The sequence below is a fragment of the Xenopus tropicalis genome, chromosome 1, assembly GCF_000004195.4.
Source record: "Xenopus tropicalis strain Nigerian chromosome 1, UCB_Xtro_10.0, whole genome shotgun sequence".
Lineage (NCBI taxonomy): Eukaryota > Metazoa > Chordata > Amphibia > Anura > Pipidae > Xenopus > Xenopus tropicalis.
The window spans coordinates 160207839-160230864 of NC_030677.2; the positions used below are offsets into that span (position 1 = coordinate 160207839).

Below are 23026 nucleotides of genomic sequence, written 5' to 3' on the forward strand. Positions count from 1 at the left end.
CAGATCATTCACCAAAAGTTCTGTACCCTTTTTTTTATTAAAGGAACGGTAACAACAAAAATGACATAGCTTTAAAGTAATTAAAACATAAATGCTGTTGCCCTATACTGGTATAACTTGTGTGTTTACTACAGTAAGACTACTATAGTTAAGCTGCTGTGTAGCCACGAGGGCAGCCATTCAAGCTGGGGAAAAAAGGAGAAAAGGCACAGGTTCTGTAGCAGATAATAGATGAGCACTGTAGAATATAATGGTGTTTTGTCTGTTTTCTGCTATGTAACATGAGCCTTTTCTTTGAATTGCTGCCCCCATGGCTTCACAGCAGCTTTGTTTACATAAACTAAAGAGGCAAACACACAGCTTTTGGCAGTGCAGGGCAACAATATATTATATTGTAATTACTTTTATACACTATCACTTTATGTTGTTACTGTTCCTTTAACCTCACCACCTCAAAAAAGGAAAAAAATGTAATGGGAAACAGGAATTTGTCTCCTCAGAATAGAACAACAACCAGTTAGTATTTATTTTACCACTGTTTGAGAAGGTAAGCTTCTCTGATCTCACATAATGAAAGTTATCTCTCGGCAGTTTGAAGCCCAAACTCTGGATGTAGACATTTCAGTGTATTTTTGATTTTCTGTTTGGGCTTTAGACCTGTACTGCCAGTTGTACTAAATTTGAATACATAGGGGGTGATTTACCAACGTTCCAGTTTAATTTTGTTTCACAATTCAAGTTTTTCAGCATTAAAACTCACACAATTTGAGTTATGGTTCAAAAACTCAAATGCCTGTTAAAAAAAAAAAAAAAAAATACTTAAATGTAAAAATTTGCCAAAAAGAAGTCAGAGTGTGAGTCCTAGGCAAGTCAAGCCATATTCTCGAATTTCTCTAATTTTTCAAGTTTGCAATCTTGAAAATTCAAAGTATTTGAGTTTTTGTTTAAACGAGTTTCTTATTAATAAATAAGCGAGCATTTGTTATCTGAGTTCATTTAATTTAGAAAAACAAACTCCAATTTATAAACTCGAAAATTGATAAGTAAATGATAAGTAAGACTCAGGATGTCCCTGAGAATGTAAAGGACAATGTAGTTAATAAACTGGGATCTTAGGTTAAATAAGAACCATATAAATACAGGTATGGGATACCTTATCTTGGAACCCGTTATTCAGAAAGCTCCAAATTATGGGAAGGCAATTTCCCATACACTCCATTTTAATCAAATAAATCAGTTTTTTTTTTTTTTTTTTTTTAAATCCTTTTTCTCTAATAATAAAGTACCCAGTACTTGATGGTAACTAAGATATAATTAACCCGTATTGGTGGCAAAACAATCCTATTTGGATTAATGATTTTTCAGTAGACTTAGGGGCACATTTACTAATCCTCGAATCCGAATCCCGAATGGGAAAAAATCGGATTGGAAACGAAAATTTAGTGATTTTTTTTTTCATCGGCGTCGCGATTTTTTCGTATTGAGCAATTGTAAACGCCGAATAAACCAATCCGAATTTTTTGCAACGGCGACGAAAAAGTCGCAGAAAATATACGATAAAGCCGTAACAACGACGAAAAAGTCGCGCAAAATACGAGAAACGCAACGGTGAGGAAAAAAATGCATTTGGACGCTCGTGGATTAGTAAATTTGCCCCTTAGTGTACTGATCTAAATAACAGACTCCTTATCTAGAAAACCCCATTTCCGGGGAATGCTGGATAACTGCCCCCCCAGACCTGTACCTAAGTCTTCTTTGATTGGTTTTGCATGGTATATGTATTCAAATCAAATAATCTTCGTATATAAATAAATCAAGATTTACGTATTGGCGCTAAATAAAGGTTACTCCGTTTCCTTTAGGCTCCAAGGAAAGGTACGTTTACATGTATGCTGCACTAGTAATGTTCAGATTCTAATTTACCTATGCTTGGGGGTAATTACATCTCCCAACAGTCTCTCTATTTTATTTATTTTGTATCTTATTTAATTTTTGATCTGTTACAAATAAGCACACAATAATATATATACGCACCTAATCATGAGATTTTAATGGATAAACATACATCTTATAAGTACTACCTTTTTTTTTAATCCATGATTTTTGGCTGAATAAGCTGACATTTCTTCTTTTAATGCAATAGTCTTAAATTGTGATACACAAATGAGGCTTCACTAAAAACAAAATGGATTCCATGCTTTTTTTGTAATAGGTGTGTTAAGAGAATGTTTTTCCATACTGCATTTAAAAATAACTGTTATTAATAAGTGTTAATTCAACACTATATAAAGCCTTCGTAAGTTTCAGGTAGATCACATCTACTGCGCCACATCCCAATCTTAACTACATCATAAAGAGTAAATACATTTTTAGTATTCAGTAACAAATCCCTTTGTTTTATGGCAATGCTTATAGAAAAAGATACACCTACTGTAAGGATCATTACACTTAAACAAACCTGGTCTCTTGAGCTTAGGTTTCATTAAATCTGCCACAGACTAGTTGTGTGTGAGAATAAATACAATTAAATTATTTGCACAAATGAAGGCATAGAAGGCAAATGCAATAAAATTGTGTGGTGTCCATATGATTTGTCCTTCAAGGTGTTAAAGTGAAGTAAAGCCTGTTTTAAACCATAGGGCCATCCTTTCCAGGCTGATACCGCAGACTGCCAAATAGGGTCCCCACTGTCACTGTACCAGTTGCACAGAGGAAATGATCCCATCATAACCTGTCAGAACGTCTTCTGAAGAATCGCTTACCAAGAGTATGCCCAGTAAAGGCAAGGGCCACAATGGCTTTTAGTGTGCAAGCTCCACCTCAATTGCAGCAGTGAAAGCTTTGATAAAATGTAACCCATTCGTGGCTCCCACCCAACTGCTGTGCATTTCAGATAAAGAAATACAGGTGTCCCATCTGGAGTCTGGTGGAGCAGTTTGGGAAAGTCGAGTATGCAGGGGCCATGTAGTTTAAAACAGACTTTTTCTTTAATTCACTCTAATTAACCTTATTTTCTTTTTGTTTTTTAAAGTGTCGAAAGCAAGAGCAAGTCCTTAATGACACAAGTGGAACTGATGATGCAACTGAATATTCTGAGGATTCCAAGCTTCTAGAGGACCAGGAGTACAGACCACCTCAAACCTGATATTTGACAAAATATTCCCTGGGGATTGAAATCCTACAGGGATTGTGTCTGGGTTTATCTAATCACTACAAAGCTATCTTGTGAATTATGGATCACTGGGATAGCATTCATAGACACTTCAGCACCTTCATCATGGAAGGAACTGCTCAAGCTTTGTCAGCTAACCTCCATCTTTGTGCCTTGTGGACTAAGTGGACTAAGGAAAGCATGAAGAAAGCAGTGGCATGTAATAATGTTGATGAGATGGTGATGGTGGGATTATAGCAATCCACTTAATTATAAATCCTCTAATCGTTAAGCAAATCATTAATTGAAGCCATCTTCTATCAGGATACAGTTCATTGTTACAGTTGTGTCATTGGTGTACTTCCAACCTAGTTTTTCCCACAAAGCAAATTATTTAATTACACAAACGAGTTAAAGTCCTAAGCATTGCACTAGGTATCTTAAATCTGTAGAATCCAGGGAAGGTGCAGGATAGTAGGCAAATGACAACAAGAATGGATGAGACCAGTGGGTTGCCATCTGCTTTGTTTCTATCTCCCCGTTATCATAAATGTATAGCTGCCTTAAGTTGCAAAAAAAGCCTTTAACTAAGCTCTTTGTGTCAGTTTAAATGTAAGTACGTTGGGTTGTGATTCTGTGAGATGTTTCAGTGACAGTGTTCTGCTATGTCCTTGCCTGTTCTATGTATCACGGAAAGTGCCTGCAGCACTATATAGGTTGCCTCCCATTTCTGAGCTGTGTGGTTAAATACCCCATGTTTGTCTGTATAAAGCCAAAGCAATTGTCTTATAACTTTATCACCCAGTGACTGTTCTGATCCAGTGATTACTCTGAGGGTGACGTGATGGTAACCAAAGCGCACTTGTAGTTGTATCAACTGCAGCTGCTCATAGCCTATTACAAGTGTTGTAGGTAGGCCCTATCACATTCTGCTGGTAACCTAAACTACTGTTAGACTGAACATGTATTTATAAATTATATAATGTGTCACTTCTTTGTTAATTGAGCCCTAAATACAATGTCCTCAAACTTGGATATGTCAACATTTTGGTACTGTATACTATAAATCTTCTATAAATCCACAAAAAGGAGTTTGAAGATACAGTATAAATGGGAGCTCAGCAAGTGCAGGGCACAAACTTTTATTTGGGGAAAAAACGCTTTATAAATTATTACAAATAAATTACACAAACCATAAAGTGGACATAACTGCACTAAATATTACAAACTTATGGCAGGCAGTGTTATGGAGATTTACTACAGTCACAGTTAATATGCACATTGTGCTTGCTCATAGGATTGCAGGACTGGTGTAGATTTGGGTTCTACCAGGTACTCTGTCTGGTATATTATAATCTGGTTGCTGGAGGTGTTTTCCCCAGCACTTCCATTGGCCACATGAAGAAGGTGCATTTGCCACTGTGTTTAGAGTATGCTACTGCAAAGCTACACAGTATTTGTAAATGCACTTGGGCTATAAGTGGGTGCTTTATGTATACAATAAGCTAGGAGAACTAAATAAGTTCAACTGCAGTTACAAACAGTATTTTGTCCCTGTTTAACAGGAAAAAATATTTTTTACTGCTGTTAATTTTTCATTTATTATTTCCTCTTGCATTTATTATCTCCTCTTGCAAAACAAGTAAGGTTTATTGTGTGCACAGAACTAACCCCAGCACAGGATTTCCCAATATACATTCTCAATCAGTCTACAGGGCAAAACAGTTTTGCACCTTTTTTTAAATTCTATAGGGAATCTCTTGCCTAGTGCACACAATATAACAGCTTGCTTTTCTATAAAGCAGTTTAGCAAAAATGTTCCCTTTTTTCCTTTCCATTCCACTTGAAATACTATAAATTGTAGTTAATACAGTCTAATCTAGCACACCTCTGCAAGTAAAAGTCTTTAATCAGTAGTTGCACATCATTAAGGACTGTACAGGCCATGGGTAGGTAGTGCTGGGTATAACTGGCCACACACACTGAGATAATATCCTTGTTCTTAGGATAGCTCCTCTTCTCCCTCTGCTTTACAGATGGCTTTTACCAAACATAACAGTAGAAAGCTGTTTGAACTATGGGCTGCCAATGAGTATCAGCCAGGGAATTACATGCTTAACACCATTTGCCAAATTAGGTACCTATAAGGGTTATTCTAAAATAGGCAAAATGGTGGCAATAGTGCAATTAGAGTGTGTTGAAGCAGAGAAGAACTGAATTAAAGTGCCATGAAAATTGCAATAACTGTTAAAATCTATTTTTCCCCTAAGTAATTCTGTACCCTGCACGCTGGATCATTACAGTGACTTCAGCCTTATACGTGAACTATTTCCTCACAATGTTCCTGTGTAGAAATCTTCTACTGTAAATAAGAATTAAAATTCAGAAATCTGTTTTTCTTTTTGTCTGTTTACTACCCCGTGGGGCACCCCCTTGCCCTCTGTACTGAAATACCAGACCATCTGGCAGCAAAATGCTTCCCTTGCATTCCCACCCCTTTTCTCTAGAGATTATCATGTTTCTCTGTACCACAGTTTATTGGTGCCCTCCCTTGCCAGTGAACATCTATTCCATTTGGTGGCTCTCACAAATTCATATCGACATTGGCATTTCTCCATGTTGCAATTTACTTTAATAATCCATTGTCTTTTCAATTCTGTAAAAGGTGCTATATATATATATATATATATATATATATTTTGTAACAGCTGTACAATTTTTGTAATTCTCCTATTTTTGATGACATCTGGAATATATAAAAAAATGTTTTTATAAGTAGCACAATTCAACCAAATGTTCAAAATAAAGACTTTGGAATAATTCTCCTTGGCTTGTTTTATTCCCAAGAGATTTGCTCAAAGCAAAAGGGGACTTGTTTACTATAGATCTGTGTGTTCCACATTCTGGTTGTAAATCCAAGACTCTACATCTGTTATCCGGAAACCTGTTATCTAAATTATTGGGAGGCCATTTCCCATAGTCTCGATTTTAATCAAATAGTTATAATTTTTTTCCTATAATAAAAAAAAGTATCTTGTACTTTGATACCAATTTAGAGACAATTCATTCTGATTGAAGGCAAAACAATCCTTTATTTGTTGTTTGAATGACTTGAAGTATAGATATCCAAATTTCAGAAAGGTTCCTTATCTGGAAAACCCCAGGACCTGAGCACTCTGGATAACAGGGCACAGCCTTTCTGTATAATATAGGACCACAACTGAGAATGTGAGATCGACACTAGCTGGAATACACACACCTACTCAAGACCAAAAATATATATATATAGTCATGTAAGGAGCCCTTTCTATATAACTGGTGCTAAATAAAATACAAAAGGGTCAGAGTATTATATTTTACATTTCCAGTTAACTCTTCTGGCTTAGCTAAAAGGATTAAAGTGCATATGCCAGCTTCTTTGCCAAATGTACAAAGGTTTGTTTACCTTTTGGACCAAAAGTGGAATATTGCAGCAGCTGTTTTCTTTTAAATCCTTACTCTGGTAACGGGAAAATGTATCTACCTCCAGTACATATTGTTCATCAGATGCAGCACTCTGCCAGCATTGGGGTGATGCATACATTACATCCCAAATAGTACCTTTTATAGTTCTTCACTTTAGGTAAATAGAATGTCACCTTGGGAAATCCTGACCAAGAACTTTTTCTCTCACTGCCTAAAATGTAAACTTGGATAGTGGTAATTCTTTACTATACTGTACACTAATATGGGATACTGTGGCCCCCCTCCTCCTGTGTTTTGGGTACATCCCCCTCCGTGGGTTTCTATGATACAGTTGGTGAAACGATTTTGGCAGGGCAGGGTCATTGAAAACGTAACATTTTCCTAGCCAGTCATAAGCAGAATTAAACTCACCCCATACTGGCAAGTTTTTAATGAATGGCTGTATTATTTAGCCAGGCTTACAACTGCCTTTACATGTTATTAGATAATATCATTTGCAAAACAGTCGCTGTTTTCTTGCACCCCCTAGAGGCTCCCAGAAGATCATATTCTCTTTATGTGTAGTAATACTGGTCTTTTATTAATGTATTAGTTTTTTAAATATGTGCCTTACCCTTATGAAATACTTCAGAATCCCATCAACTATTAAATATCTAATCTCAAGGCAAACAGAAAACTCTAGCTTTTGAAACTGCATTTATAAACTATCTTTCTTGACCATTATTACTGCCACACATAAATATTTAATAAACAAAGAATTCTGGCTCATTTAATCTTGCCAGTTACATGTGGTGTTTTCATCTTTTTGTGAATTTGACCCTTGCAATAATGCAGGAACTAATTACTATTTTTAGTATACATTTCCTTATACATTTAAATTCAATTCTTCAATCTTTCAGAAAACATACAACATAAAGCAGGAAGTTCCCTAAAGGTGGCCATACACGCACCGATATTATCGTACGAAACCTCGTTTCGTACGATAATCGGTGTGTGTATGGCATGTCGGCGAGTCGACCGATATCGCAGGAAGCTGCCGATATCGGACGACTCGCCGATCGGACAAGTTTGAAAATTTTGATCGGGCGCCATAGAAGGCGCCTGACCAAAATTCTCCCTTCAGAGCTGAATCGGCAGAAGGAGGTAGAAATCCTATTGTTTCTACCTCCTTACCTGCCGATTCAGCCCTGAATGGTGTGTGGCGGATCTTACGATGTTTCGTGCGACCGATGGTCGTACGAAACATCGTCGGATCGCCACGTGTATGGCCACCTTTACTTCCATGCTTTACACTCTTTTCCTGCACTACAAACAATTCTGTGCACTGATTATCTTTTCTTTATATTGTTCTACAATCTCTAGTAAGTAATTTGTATGGGAATGTTATTGCCAGATGTACAGCTGAGGTCTAGCTGTTTGCTACTTAGAAGGAAAAATAACCTATATATACAGTGTATACCCTAAGGGCAAAGACACACAGAGCTACTAGTAGCAGCTACTTGTCATTGGTACAAAAAATGGCAATGCTGATAATTTACTGATAATTGTCTCTACCTGTGTATTAGCAGAGGCAATTCTCAGTATTCTCCATGGTAGGGTATTTTCTGGTGTTTAGTAGCCGTGACAAGTAGCTGCTACTAGTAGCTCCGTGTGTCTTCAACCTAAGCCATCCTTCTATAATCTTCATAGAGCTGACCAACACAGTGCAACTTCTACAGACACATATATAGAATGAAAATGTTGGATTGGGTACTGCTTCTCTCTTATAAGATACCTGGTAATGAGAAATATTTGATACGGGGAATAGGGGAGTTCACATGCGCGCAGGGAGTGGGGGGGGGGGGTTAACGTGTTCCCCTTTACACACCCAGTCCCAACCCCCTCTATGGGTAGGTTTTAAAAACTATTTGGTTGGCCCTTACTCAGATGAAGCTTTATTTTGGTTCCCTAAATCTCTATGACCACCTTTGTTCAGCCCCTTCCTGAAACATACTTTATGCCTGTAGGACATAAAAGCATACTTTTGCCACATCTGTCAGCTATTCGTATTTTATACACAGGGTCAGACTGGGCCACCGGGAAAAAACCGAGTGGACCCCCGCAAGCCTAGACCCGGCTCTTGCCGGCGCTCCCCCGGCCGACTGTTCCTCCCCTGATGCGTTAAACTTAGGCACACTCAGGCGAGGATGTTGGGTGAGGGACCCTGCAGGAGGTTAGGGAGGCTCAGCGGGGGGCCCCAAGGGTGGATTAGAGGGTGTGGGGGTATGCGGCTGGGTGGGGGCACCTGCAGGACCCCTGGAGCCACAGCCCCTCTGGGCCCTGCACCCCCCAGTCCTACCCTGTATATACAACCCCATGTTTATCCCAGACCTTTCAGTGGTGGACTAACAATAAACTAACCAGAGTAGCCTCACTGCTTACTGCTTACTGTTCAAATTTGTTCCTTTGTTTTTTCCTTACTATTTCTTTCCTTACCAAAACTTGATCTAAAACAAGTTTTTGTTTTTTGATGTCACAGATGCAAATGGTTGCAGTTATTGCTGGTACATAGTTAAATTGGTAGTAAAGACTGAATGCCCCCTTTTGATAATATGTAGGCAGCTTGCTGAATATGGCCACGTTGTAACAGGACAGAATATATGTTTCAGTGTTATTGGATTGTATCATATTGAATCAATAAATGCTATGGCCATTCTCCCTCAAGCTCTGACATTTTTACGAACACACCATTATTAGAATAACGTTGCAAAGGCTGATAAGCCCCTTTGTCTTAAGTGTGAAATGCCTGGGAAAGCCAGAAGTAGCACTTTTCCACCAATAAAAAGCTTGCTAGAACAATTTTATGCACTAATTTTAGTGGGCTTACTATCACCCTTTGTTTCACTGGTCTATAAGTAGAGTGTGCTAGGGAAGTCCAAACTAAACGTTATGTTAGCTCCCTTAATTTGAAAAAAAAAATTGCTTTTGTGTTCATTTAAGGAATACTGCCATGGGAAAGCATGTTTTTTTTTCAAAACACATCAGTTCCACAGAATCCTGCACTGAAATCCATTTTTTAAAAGCACAAACAGATTTTTTTTATATAGCCATATTTTTCATTTTGCAGGGTGCCACAGACATGTGATCTGTGCTCTGATAAACTTCAGTCACACTTTACTGCTGAGCTGCAAGTTGGAGTGATATCACCCCCCCTCCCAGCAGCCGATCAGCAGAACAATGGGAAGGGAGCAAGATAGCAGCTCCTAATAGATATCAGAATAGCACTCAGTAGTAAGGAATCCAAGTTACATGGGAGTAGGAGAAACAATAGGTTACCTGAAAGCAGTTCTAATGTGTAGCGCTGGCTCCTTCTGAAAGCTCAGACTCAGGCACAATGCACTGAGATGGCTGCCTACACTCCAATATTACAGCTAAAAAAATACATTTGTTGATTGAAGAATAAAATTGTAAATGGAAGAGTGAATTGTTTACTATGTAAACAGTGTAATTTAGAAATAAAAAGCACATCATAAAAATCATGACAGTATCCCTTTAAAGAGTTTACAACTAAATGGAGAAACTTACCCACTTCAATTAAATAAGCAACGTTTTTTATTCCTGGAAACAGTGATCAGTATTGTTTATTTTTGTGCAGCTAGAACTAACCCATGGGCACTGCCTGGCAGGGCTACAGCAGCCTGTGCATGTCTATGTTCATGTAATAGAAATAGGATAGAATATATAGGTATGTGCTTGGGACCTCAGCTTTTCCAGATAAGGGATCTTTCCGTAATCTGGATCACCATACTTTGCCTACTGAAAAATCATTTAAACGTCAAATACAGCCAATGGGATTGTTTTGCCTTCAATAAGGATTAATTATATCTTAGTTGGGATCAGGTACAAAGTACTGTTTTATTATTACAGAGAGAAAGGAAATAATTTTTATGAATTAGATTTATTTGCTTTAAATGGCCTTTATGGGAGATGGCCTTCCTGCAATTTGAAACTTTCTGGATAATGGGTTTCTCCTGGGGGCAGAATGCTAGGATTCACAAAATAAATGAAAGTACCATATTTATAGGGCGCATGTATCCTGCACGTTAGCACTGGGCCGGTACTGATTCTTTGATGCTAAGATAAGATTGCAGGCAGAGATGACACCTACATGGGTTGGTTTTTTTAGATAAAAACATAACAATGTCATTCTAACTTTCCACAGCACATTGGCACAGATATCTCTTTACTGATAAGGCCATATCTCTCTTTCACAACAGTTTTTTTATTGGCCATGACAGATTAAAACAGATTACAGCATGGCTAATATAAACAAGGCCACATGATGATCTTCATTATGATGCAAACCTTTAATAAAATGCATAGAAACCTCCCATTTACAGCATGCTTATAAATGCATTTCTAATTAGCCATGAAGGATGTGAATTTCATATGTTTTTGGCCTTAAAGGGAAAGAGGTGTTTGGTTGGTTCATCCATTAGGTAAAAACAAGGTTAAGGTGGGAATACATGGACTAATAAAAGCTGATCCCTTCAGACCCAGTTGACAGCTAAAGTTGGCCATACACGCACCGTTAGTATCATATGAAACCTAGTTTTGTATGTGATTCTGTGCGCGTATGGCGGATCTGGCGAGACGACCGCTATTATTTCTACCTCCATATCTGACGTTTCAGCCCTGAACATCAATGGAGGGTGGGAACGATCTTTCCTGTGATCAATGGTACGTGTAAGGCCACATTTAGTGACCCATGCATAGGGCCCACCAATGGGCCTGCCCAGATGCCCAACTATCTAAATGAAAATCAGCTACACAAACCAATTATGCAGGTTTAAAAAGCATATCAAGCATGGACTGCATTGGTACGTTGCTGCCGTGCTTGTCCAACAGCCCAACCCATGATATGATCAGTGGCCCAAGGGCCAGCATCTAGGTTAGCCAGATTTGACCTTGGGCCCAGATCTGCTTGTTTGGCAACTTCTGTGTATGGCCACCTTTAGAAGTACATATTATCATAACTGTCACCCCGCTATTGTATTCTAGGGATATACAGAACATTGTTTATGTACACCCCAAAATTTATCCCGACAGCCTTTATGGTAACCAGCCTATATTCTGCCACATTGGGGTAACTACTGATCAAGAGGAGACTTAATGTAAAATTACCTAATAATTTTAGTTTTGAAAATCAGGTATGCTCTGCTTTGTGTACATTATGTACTATACGCTTGGCAGGATTAGGGGTGTGTCATCACCAGGGCCACCATCAAAAATCTTAGGGATGTATACAGTTAAGTACTACTTACCTGTGGGGTTTTTTGCCTTCCTTTGAATCAACTAGTAGTTAGGCAGGTTAGATATAGGCATTATGGTTGAACGTGATGGACGTATGTCTTTTTTCAACCCAACTTACTATGTTACCTTTCTAACCACCACCAAGAAACAAATGTTGTCGAGCCTGTCTAAGAGCAGGTGGGACAACATATTGCTTCTTAAAAATGTAAAAGATTAATAGCTGTCTTGGCCCCCCTGGGTCTACAATTTTCGAGCCCCCTTATAGTTCTAACTATCAGTAATGAGAAAATTTGCCAAAATGACTGAAATGGTGTCAAAATTCGCAATCTAGGGTCAAAATTCACCAAATTCCATTGGAGTCAATTGGAAGGCAAAATTGAATGCATTTTTTTAATACTACACCCATGCCCTACATTGTTAGAGGACCACCTACTATGCTATGTTACAACTGCTTTTTCAATAAAAAACAGTTGCATATTTCCTAAAAACATGTCTGTGTTTTTTTACATTGCCTGTGTTGAACTGGTAATGGTAACTACTACCAAGCTTGGCCCTAGGCAACCTAGACAACCAGCCTGCCCACTGCTCCACCCCCCTGTGTTCACGCTGAAGATGGGGTGGGGGGAAGTAATGCAGGGTGCGACACTTTGGGGGCTGAGATCAATACCATGCTGGGGTGCTGGGGTTGTGCCATACATTGCAAATTTTTAATGCATTTATGTGAAAATTGTAATTGGAAAATTCATGGCAAAGCCATTGTAGGGACCCATAGGGTTAATATGTCCCTATGGCTTTAAGCCCTACTATTTCCTATATCTTCCTGTTACTGGGCAAAGACCCATGTATCTAGTTTGACATTAGCATTTAGTGCATTATTGGTTTATAGGTATAACATACCTGCACAATACATAGATGGGCAAATTCAGTGCCAGAGTTTGGTAAATCCAGCTCAAAAATGATATCTAATACATGTTAATCTGTGATTTTTAATATGAATACATGAAACAGATCCCACCTCACAATTCACTGTGACAGCTCTCCTAGTAAGGGTGAGTAGCGTTGTCAAGGCTACTAAGGGCTCTGGCACACGGGGGAGATTAGTCGCCCGCGATAAAACTCCCTGTTCGCGGGCGACTAATCTCCCCGAGTTGCCTACCCCTGCCATCCCACCGGCGAACATGTAAGTCGCCGGCGGGATGGCAGACGCGGCGGCGCGATTTCGCGCAAATCGCCGAAAAAGACTCGCGAGTCTTTTTCGGCGATTCCCTGAAATTGCCCCGCCGCGTCTGCCATCCCGCCGGCGACTTACATGTTCGCCGGTGGGATGGCAGGGGTAGGCAACTCGGGGAGATTAGTCGCCCGCGAACAGGGAGTTTTATCGCGGGCGACTAATCTCCCCCGTGTGCCAGAGCCCTAAATGTCTGAAAATACCCTGCCATAGACAATACTGAGAACAATCACTTAGAGACAATTATCAGTAAATGATCATCATTGTCTTTTTTTGTTAGTTACAAGAAGTACCTGCTACTAGCAGCTCTGTGTGTCTTCACAATTATTTCCGGAAGTCGCCCGAAGTTTCCTCTCAAGGCAACCTCGGGTGACTTTTGGAAATCTCGCCAACGGTATTCGGTATTGCAGGTGACTAATCTCCCAGACATGCCATCCCATGGGCAAGAATATAAATCGCTGGTGGGATGGCATACGCGTTGCTTTGGTTTTCCAAAGTCACCCAAAGTTTCCTTGCGGGCAACTAATCTCCCCTTGTGCCACTGCCCTAAGAGACTGACCAAGGTCTAATCAGTTAACAGTTTAATGACAGCTAGGTATTTATATTTATAGTGATTATTTACTATTTGCTAGAAATGGCTGATGAAGCAAATTCATTCCTGAAAATATAGTGTGCAAACGGCTTTATCAGATAAAGATCCTTTAGATCCTCAGCATTGGGAAATACCAGAAATATTCTTTGTACTCAGGACTGGTGCTATGGCTGAATGGCATGCATTCTGCTACATGGACACAGACAAAGCCCACTGATTATTGTTAATGAATGTTGAAGACATTTAATTAAATGAAAAGTTGTATGTATCCAATTGTACTTCCTTTATTAGTTTTCCATTTTTGTGTTTACCTGTTCTAAAGCCAAAACGTGCGGGCAGACGTCCTGTGGGTATCAAGTAGTACAAGGGACAGTAATAAAGATATGCACCATGGCCACCTAGCTTCATCAAACTTCACAAGGGACACCCGCCCACCCGCCTATATTCCCCCCCAGTAGCAGACCTACTGCCAATATAGATTACCCAATGACTAATAACCTAACAGCCATCCCAGGCTTATAACATGCATCCTTCAGTTATCTGTACCCTTAGCCTTAACTTTTTTCTTTCTACCCTCCCTTTTGAATCTATCTTATTGTTGGTTATCCTTTTGCAGAAAAAGCAGACAATTAAGACTTATCACTGGTACAATAACTCCATTAGTTCATTGTTTCATGATAACTAATATGCCTCTGTATCATATAACCTTGTATTTCTCTGTTCTTGCTTTTGTTATTGGAAAAAGATAAATAAAAATATAAGTTACAAAAAAAAAAAGATATGCACCAAATTCACTGTAACAGGCTTCAGGCTCGGCCCAACACCTATAGCCCTACTCCATTATCTGGGTGTTCCTAGAGGGAGCAGCCTCGCAGGCTTAGATTAGTGCTGTCCAAATTCTTTGGCACCAAGAGATCCGCTAATGCAACACTCTATATATAAAGCATTTTTTTTGTTTAGTGTATCAGATAGGGAAGCGTTTTGCAGATATAAAATGGTACTGCCATTACTGACTTATTTATCACCACTTCCATATACATATACTATATGGAATTTTAAATAAACCAAATATACACAACCTTTAATTCTGCAAACAAATTAAATCATATTACTTAAGAGTACATACTATGATTTTCATAACTGTGTCCTTTTTCCTTTACCAGATAGTAGTACATGGGCTTATATATACAGGAACTGCTTATCAGTCAGTGACTTCTAGGCCCCTGATAACGTCTGGTCCCACAGCAGTTGCAGGATCTGCTTACTCGCCAGTTACAATTTTGGTGGTACCCATCAGGCCTGGTTTAGTAGAGTTAAACCTTTGTACCTATGTATTACCAGTAGGTGGAAAAGATCAGTTCTGTAGTTTTGTACTCTGTCTATAGGCATTTGTGTGTTTATTTATTATCTAACTAACTCTGGTACAGTTGTTGTGTCATACGCAAAGCTATGAGCAAACATGGTGTCATGACTGGTAACCATGGCAGGACCATACGGAGAGGGTCTGAATTTATGTGGCAACAGTGCCATTCTTATTTATTGCACTAAAGCAGCTGAAAAGTAGAGTTTAGCTAGTCAGCACAAATGTAATGTCTTTTGTGGTCTATCATTGATTGTTTTCATATTGAACTTTCATTTGGTGTTTATTCACACTTTCTCTATTCTACACTACAGTTATTCCAGTATTTGCATTTAGAAATGTATTTTGAAGCTAGCGAGTCTTTAGCTATGTTTCGTAAGCTTTAAAACTTCCTAGGGCACAGGTATGTCTGCAAGTGCAGTGAGCAAAGTGCAATAATAATACCCCTCTTTTGCCCACAGTGCAGCATTATGTCAGAATTTCAGCGTCATTATGGTCGCAAGGTTCTGTTTTTCATTGTCACCTGCAGGTTACAGCGAGTGCAGCTGATGGAGAAAATCTCAAAAGTCCTGTCTGGAAACATTTACCAGTGAAAAAGGGTGATCCAGTAAAAGCAAGATGTTGTGTTTGCTCTGTAGAGCCATGTCACAGTGGCAAGGATGCCAAATAGTATAACACATCTAAGCTGGAGGCATTCAGCTGAGTATAAAATAAAAATGTGTTTTGCTGCCGGCACTGCCAGTATCACCTCTATAATGACTGGCATCACAGTTGAGAGGCTTTCAGAACTGTACAAAACACAGTTAGATATCCACTTGTGTCCAAACTACCAACCTAAAGGTGAAGACACACCGAGCTACTAGTAGCAGCTACTTTTTAATGGCCACTATACTCCAGAAAATACCCTGCCATAGACAATACTTAAAATTGCCTCTGCTAAAACACACATAGAGACAATTATGATAAATGATCAGCATTGTCTATATTAGAAGCCACATCTACTAGTAGCTCTGTGTGTCTTCACCCTAAGGATGAAGATACATTGGGTGATTAGTCACTGCAAGGGGTGAAGACACAGGGAGCTACTAGTAGCAGCTACTTCTGATCATTTACTGATAATTGCCTCTATATTGTCTATGCATTTAGTAGCCGTGACAAGTTTCTGCTACTTGTAGTTCAGGGTGTATCACCCTTACTTGGATGCTGGATTTACTGAACTGGTGACTCTCCTAAAACCAAAGTGCAAAGATCCATCTTGTTTTTTCTCTGACCTGTATGATAAGGTGATGAAACAAGTTAGATATGCAGTTGACAGAGCAAATGCCCTACCTTTCACATATGAAACATGGACATCAGAGTACATTAGCCAATGATATATTAGCTTGATAGATCATTTTGTAGTCTGAAGTTTTTAATACCAAGCAGCATGGCTGGCAAACTGCAGATTCTGTACTAGAAACAATAAGAACATGGGACATTCCCACAAGAAAAGCCATATTGTTGTTCATTTGTGACAAAGCAGTTAGTGGTTAGTAATTAGGGGAGGAGGGCATCAAGGGAGAGATAGGGGGGCGGCAGAAAGGAATCAGGTCTGGGTCAGAGGGGCACTCAGGGGCTGGGCCCCACCGGGTATCCTGCTGGCCTATTTCAACCCTGTATGATAGCAGTGTGCAGAAAACAGTTGGTCATTTTAACACACATCAATTGCAAAAGAAAGAATTACAAAGTAACAGAGATAAGTGCTACAAATGCTTGTATATCTACTATCTTGCTAGCAGTGGCAATGCTAAAGCGTTGATTGGGCAATGATGTGGAATCAAACATGAAGAATCTTATGCTTAAGAAATCGTATAAGAATCTTTCATGCAACCAAGGTTTCAAAGTCTATTCGAAAATAGTCGTTTTGTTGTTGCTACAACATTAGGCCCTAGATAGGAAGTATAATTTTGGACGGGAGAAACATAACGGTGTAGAGCAAAATTATTAGTTTGAGAGGCTTTTGCATTTGTACACAATGCTGACCCAGCCCTAAGCACAGTGATGAGACAAAAATCTAAGCAGGGTTTGAAATCACCAGGTAGCAAAGACTGAAGAAAACTCAGAAAATCCGTTTTTTAAGCCTTAATTCTGCTGCATACTGTATATCATAACCTAAATGAATAAAAGGATTTGATTTTTGGCCCTAATTAAATGACAGCTAAAAAGAGGCAGAAGATGAAAGCAAATAATTCAGAAACTATGAAGAAATAAAAAATTAGGCAATTGAAAAGTTGCTAAGAATAGGCCCCTCTAGAAGTTAGCTTGAAGGGGAGCTACCCCTTTAAATGTCTATTTGTGGATCTGTGAGTGTCTGCTAAATTTTCCTGGTATGAATTACCCCCTCAAGCTGCAGGTCTGGGGCAGTATGGCCGCTCTGGGTTGTCTTTATGGTGCGGTTGTCGAGAGGGGAGCCTGTGCAGGAACCCAATGACTAACGCATGTGTTTACTTCTCCTTTAAATGTGCAGCATTTGTTGTCATAAAAGTTATAAATGCCTCATTCAAAAAACTCCCTTTGCAGCATCAATAAATACCTATGAAGCTACAGAAACAATGAATCAGTGTAGCATATTAGTTAATCATTTGCCCCACCTCCAGAGATACTGAACTATACCCCCATCATCTTCTGTTAGCCATCGCCCTTTTCCCAATAAATTTAAGATAATGTTTGCTCACTTAGCCCATCAACATAAACCATGCTTAGTGAAGGGCTGAACTGAAACTCCAATTTTCCTTTATTGAGTTCATTTTGATGACCACTAGATGGCAATGTTTCCTTATGGCAAATATATACAGATACTGAAAAACAAGCTTCAGAGAGAATTTATTGGAAGAACACACATATTAAGATTCTTTTCATCTTGATTAATAAAGCAATTCTGTTTCTCTGGTATAAATGCTGTCACACTTAAGTTTTAGGAGACCTCTTCAAACATTGATCATTACATATAGGAATGGGTTTGTACCAATAGGATGGACAATGCTTACTAAATCATTGTAACCAAAAATACAAATGATTTTGGAAAAGAATAACTCTGGCTAAGATGATAAAATACAGTGTCTTTCTAACTTATTTGTTAAAATCAATTAACTCATTTTCTAGGTGGATCTATGCAAAGGGTTTAGGCTACAAAGGAAAACAAAAAACACTTCACGGGCTGGGAATTTCCAATTTGGAAATAAATGCTACAAAAGGGCAGCATTCTAAATCCTGCTAGCTTTCGCACTGTAATGGCAGCAGCAGGAAATTCAGTGGTTTTTGTGCTTTCTATGCTTCAATGGCTTAAATGGCTGTTTATTGCAAAGATTATGGATATTCTAAACATAATTACTGTCATAAATATTATGTTAATATATGTAATATATTATACAGCTTTTTTGCCAATGCTTCATGCCTATGGGACTTACAGCTCACTTGTCTCTTAGCACTTAGCGCTGCCTCTGCTGTAAAGGAAATCAATCAGGCATGCTCAGTAGGCATCTATTTGACCATCTTCACGGTCAGAGAGAGAAAGAGAACTCAGAACAGAAAAGGGGGTGGAGTTTCATTCTAGACTTGGAAGTAGCTGAGAGAGCTGAAGCTGAGCCACCTGTGATACAGAATTTACATGACTCAATGGAGGAAGAAAGGTATGTTATTATGAGCACTATTTAGAGTAATATTAGAGATAGAAAGAACGTTTACTTATTCTTTAAAAAAGGCTTTATTTGTAAGGTGCAAATATAACATTTTTCATAATGAAAGAAAATGTAATTCTACTCAACTTTCATTATTTTAAAGGAACTACAGGTATGGGACCCATTATCCAGAATGCTTGGGACCTGGGGTTTTCCGGATAAGAGGCCTTTCCGTAATTCAGATCTCCTACCTAAAGTCTGCTAAAAAAAATTGTTTAAACAGTAATTAAACCCAACAAGACTGTTAAGGCTCCAATAAGGATTAATTATCTTAGTTGGGATCAAGTACAAGTACTGTTTTATTATTACAGAGAAAAAAAAAATGTGAATTTGATTACAATGGAGTCAATGGGAGACAGCCTTTCCGTAATTCGGAACTTCCTGGATAATGGGTTTCCGGATAAGGGGTCCGATACCTGTATAACTCTTCAAACCAACATAATATGAGTACTTTTCTTAGCCCCTTTGAAATTTACATAATTATATATATATTACAAGATATTAGCAACCGTTTCTACTGCTAATATAATGTCATTAAAATGACAGTGCCACTTGCTGGTTAGTTCTTAGTTCTCCAGCCATGATACAGAAAACAGATCCAATGTTTCTTTTCTTTTCTAAGCAGAGCAACATCAGAAATGTTCCCTGTTCTTCTAACTTCTGACTGTATTACTATCAGCAGGAGCAGCCAGCAGGGGGTACTATTGTTTTAGTTATATTAGCAGTAGAAAATGTTGCTAATATCTGGAAAATTAGGTAAAAAAATAAAGTTAATGTCAATTGCAAAAGTGCTTAAAAGAGCACACAAAGGATTTTATATGAACTTGTTTAAAGGTTTACACGTAATTTAAATGATTTTAAAGTTATTTATTTTACGTTTATTTTAAAGTTTAAAGTTATTTGAAACGTCTCTCTTGCGCTTCTATTCATTGCTGGTCTTGACTTCAAGTGCAATTAAAACAATATAGCAGCAGTCAGCTCCCCTCCAGCAAAGACTCCAAACCCCACAATGCCTTGCATGTTCTGTGCTTAACATGCCTGTAAGGAAGCAGACCCACAAAAGTGTGCATGGTATTGTGGGATATTGAGGCCTGGCTAGAAAAGAGTAGATTTCTACTATATACGGTAGGTTCAGTGTTACTGTATGTAGACTGACAGATACTGTTTCTAACAGATGTGGAATTAAAAAATAACCACTAAATATTTTTTTATCATATTTGTGTTTGCTTCCCTTTTAGTAGAACTGTAATACAAGGGTCACCATGATCAATTTTTATACAGCTTAGTCCTATGAAACAAAATATAGGACAAGTTAAGACATTAGTAAAATGAGATATATCTGTAAATTAAATTATAGCCTGCAAAGCTTACACCCAGGCTCAAACTATCAAAAAAACAGAGCACTTCTGTACTAAGCAGTTCTAGTGCTGAGTCTCATTAAGGTGAGTTGTCACACTCTAAAAGACCAGCAGGGTGCATTATAGGCACATTTATAGTTCAAAACTGACTATAAAAAGTTATTGCCTGTAGCAATACAATGACATTACATTATCAATGGCATTAACAAATGACAACTGCAACCCCTTCCAAAGTCTCTGTATTCAAAGGAAAAGCATTGCTTGTACATTCAGCACACTGTACAGAAAGCAGAACTGTGTAAAGTGATTAGAATACATGTTTTCTTTCTTTATTACTGGATTTATTTTTTGGTGTGGCTGGGTGGCATGCCGCCCCAAATTTGATGCCACCCTAGGCCCGGGCTTTGCCACAAATCTGGGCCTGATAGCTGCATATACACACTGGTTTAATCTGTTGAGCAATGACAACAGGTGCCATCCACCTAGAAACTGTAATCTAGAAACATTATGTGATAGCCTATAAACATAGCATTAAAACTGAGTATTTAATACATAGTAACATAGTAACATAGTAAGTTGGGTTGAAAAAAGACATACGTCCATCAAGTTCAACCATAATGCCTATACCTAACCTGCCTAACTACAAGTTGATCCAGAGGAAGGCAAAAAACCCCATCTGAAGCCTCTCTAATTTGCCTCAGAGGGGAAAAAATTCCTTCCTGACTCCAAGATGGCAATCGGACCAGTCCCTGTATCAACTTGTACTAAGAGCTATCTCCCATAACCGTGTATTCCCTCACTTGCTAAGAATCCATCCAGCCCCTTCTTAAAGCTATATAATGTATCAGCCAGTACGACTGATTCGGGGAGGGAATTCCACAACTTCACAGCTCTCACTGTAAAAAATCCTTTCCGAATATTTAAATGGAACCTCCCTTCTTCTAAACGGAGTGGGTGCCCTCGTGTCCGTTGGAAGGACCTACTGGTAAATAAAACATTAGAGAGGTTATTATATGATCCCCTTATATATTTATACATAGTTATCATGTCACCTCTTAAGCGCCTCTTCTCCAGTGTAAACAGACCCAACTTGGCCAGTCTTTCTTCATAACCGAGACTTTCCATACCCTTTACCAGCTTAGTTGCCCTTCTCTGGACCCTCTCTAGCTCAATAATGTCCCGTTTGAGCACTGGAGACCAAAACTGAACAGCATATTCTAGATGGGGCCTTACCAGTGCTCTGTAAAGGGGAAGAATAACCCCCTCCTCCCGTGAATCTATACCCCTTTTAATACAGCTCAGAACCTTGTTTGCCCTTGCAGCTGCTGCCTGGCATTGCTTGCTACAGCCAAGTTTATTATCTACAAGGACTCCAAGATCCTTCTCCATTATGGATTTGCCTAGTGCAGTCCCATTAAGGTTATACGGGGCTTGCATATTTTTACATCCCAGGTGCATGACCTTACATTTATCCACATTAAATCTCATCTGCCACTTAGCTGCCCAGATTGCCAGTTGGTCAAGATCCTGCTGCAGGGATGTCACATCCTGGATAGAATTGACTGGTCTGCAGAGTTTTGTGTCATCTGCAAACACTGATACATTACTCATAATACCCTCCCCTAAGTCATTTATGAACAAATTAAACAAAAGTGGACCCAGTACAGAACCCTGAGGGACCCCACTGAGAACCTTACTCCAAGTAGAGAATGTGCCATTAACAACCACCCTCTGTACCCGATCCTGTAGCCAGTTTTCTATCCATGTGCAAACGACTTCACTAAGACCAATAGACCTTAGCTTAGAAAGCAGTCGTTTGTGGGGAACGGTATCAAATGCTTTGGCAAAATCCAAATAGATTATATCTACTGCATCCCCACTGTCCAGCTTCTTACTTACCTCATCATAAAAAGCAATTAAATTGGTCTGACATGACCTGTCCTTCATAAAGCCATGCTGATTACTGCTCATAATGCCATTCTCCACTACATAATTTTGAATGTGATCCCTTAACAAGCCTTCAAATAACTTGCCCACCACGGATGTCAAACTTACAGGCCTATAATTGCCAGGCTGAGATCTTATTCCCTTTTTAAATATGGGAGTGACATTCACCTTCTTCCAATCACTAGGTACCATACCTGATGAAAGAGAGTCTGAGAATATCAGAAACAAGGGCCACTGCAATTCTGCCCCTAGCTCTCTCAGTACCCGAGGGTGTATTCCATCTGGCCCAGGTGCCTTGTTTACATTTATCGTGTGTAACCCTTTAAGCACCATATCCTGTGCCAACCACTGTGTAGTTGGAGCTGAGGCAACAGTGAAGCTATTGGGTGAGACTTGGCCCACTGGCTCCTCTACTGTATACACAGAAGAAAAGAACTGGTTAAGCACATCTGCCTTTTCTGTATCCGCTGTAACCATATTGTTATTATAACTCAATGGGGCCACACCCTCAACCTGCATCTTTTTACTATTAATATACTTAAAAAACTTTTTGGGGTTAGTCTTGGCCTCGGCCGCGATGCGCTCCTCATTTTCTATCTTTGCCTTCCGGATTGCTGTTTTACAACACTTGTTATAGTGTTTATATTCATTAAACGCAGCTACTGTCCCCTCTGACTTATATTTCTTAAAAGCTTTCCTTTTTTTCCCTATTAACTTCTTTACCTCAGAGTTAAGCCACATAGGGTGATTCTTAACACTTCTACTTTTTCTTATTAATGGAATGAATTGAGAACAGTAATGATTTAATATCATTTTAAATGACAACCATTTCTGCTCTGTATTTTTATCAGAAAACATAATGCCCCAATCTATGCCCTGAAGCGCTGCCCTTAAGGAGCTAAAATTTGCCTTCCTAA

At 38.9% G+C, this 23026-nt stretch overlaps 1 protein-coding gene across 3 annotated transcripts in view; it reads left to right on the forward strand.

Moving 5' to 3' along the window:
* Positions 1-5974, forward strand: part of scarb1 (scavenger receptor class B member 1) — a 58386-nt gene extending 52412 nt beyond the window's left edge. For 2 of the 3 annotated variants that reach the window (XM_004910540.4, XM_004910542.4), the window contains one exon: positions 3032-5974. Coding sequence is in view for 1 of the 3 variants with exons in the window: in XM_004910542.4 (XP_004910599.1) it covers positions 3032-3145 (114 nt within the window). In the remaining 2 variants the exon portion in view is untranslated. The remainder of the gene's footprint in view (positions 1-3031) is intronic. The other variant, XM_002935287.5, reaches the window with a different exon arrangement.
* Positions 5975-23026: the final 17052 nt, after the last annotated feature.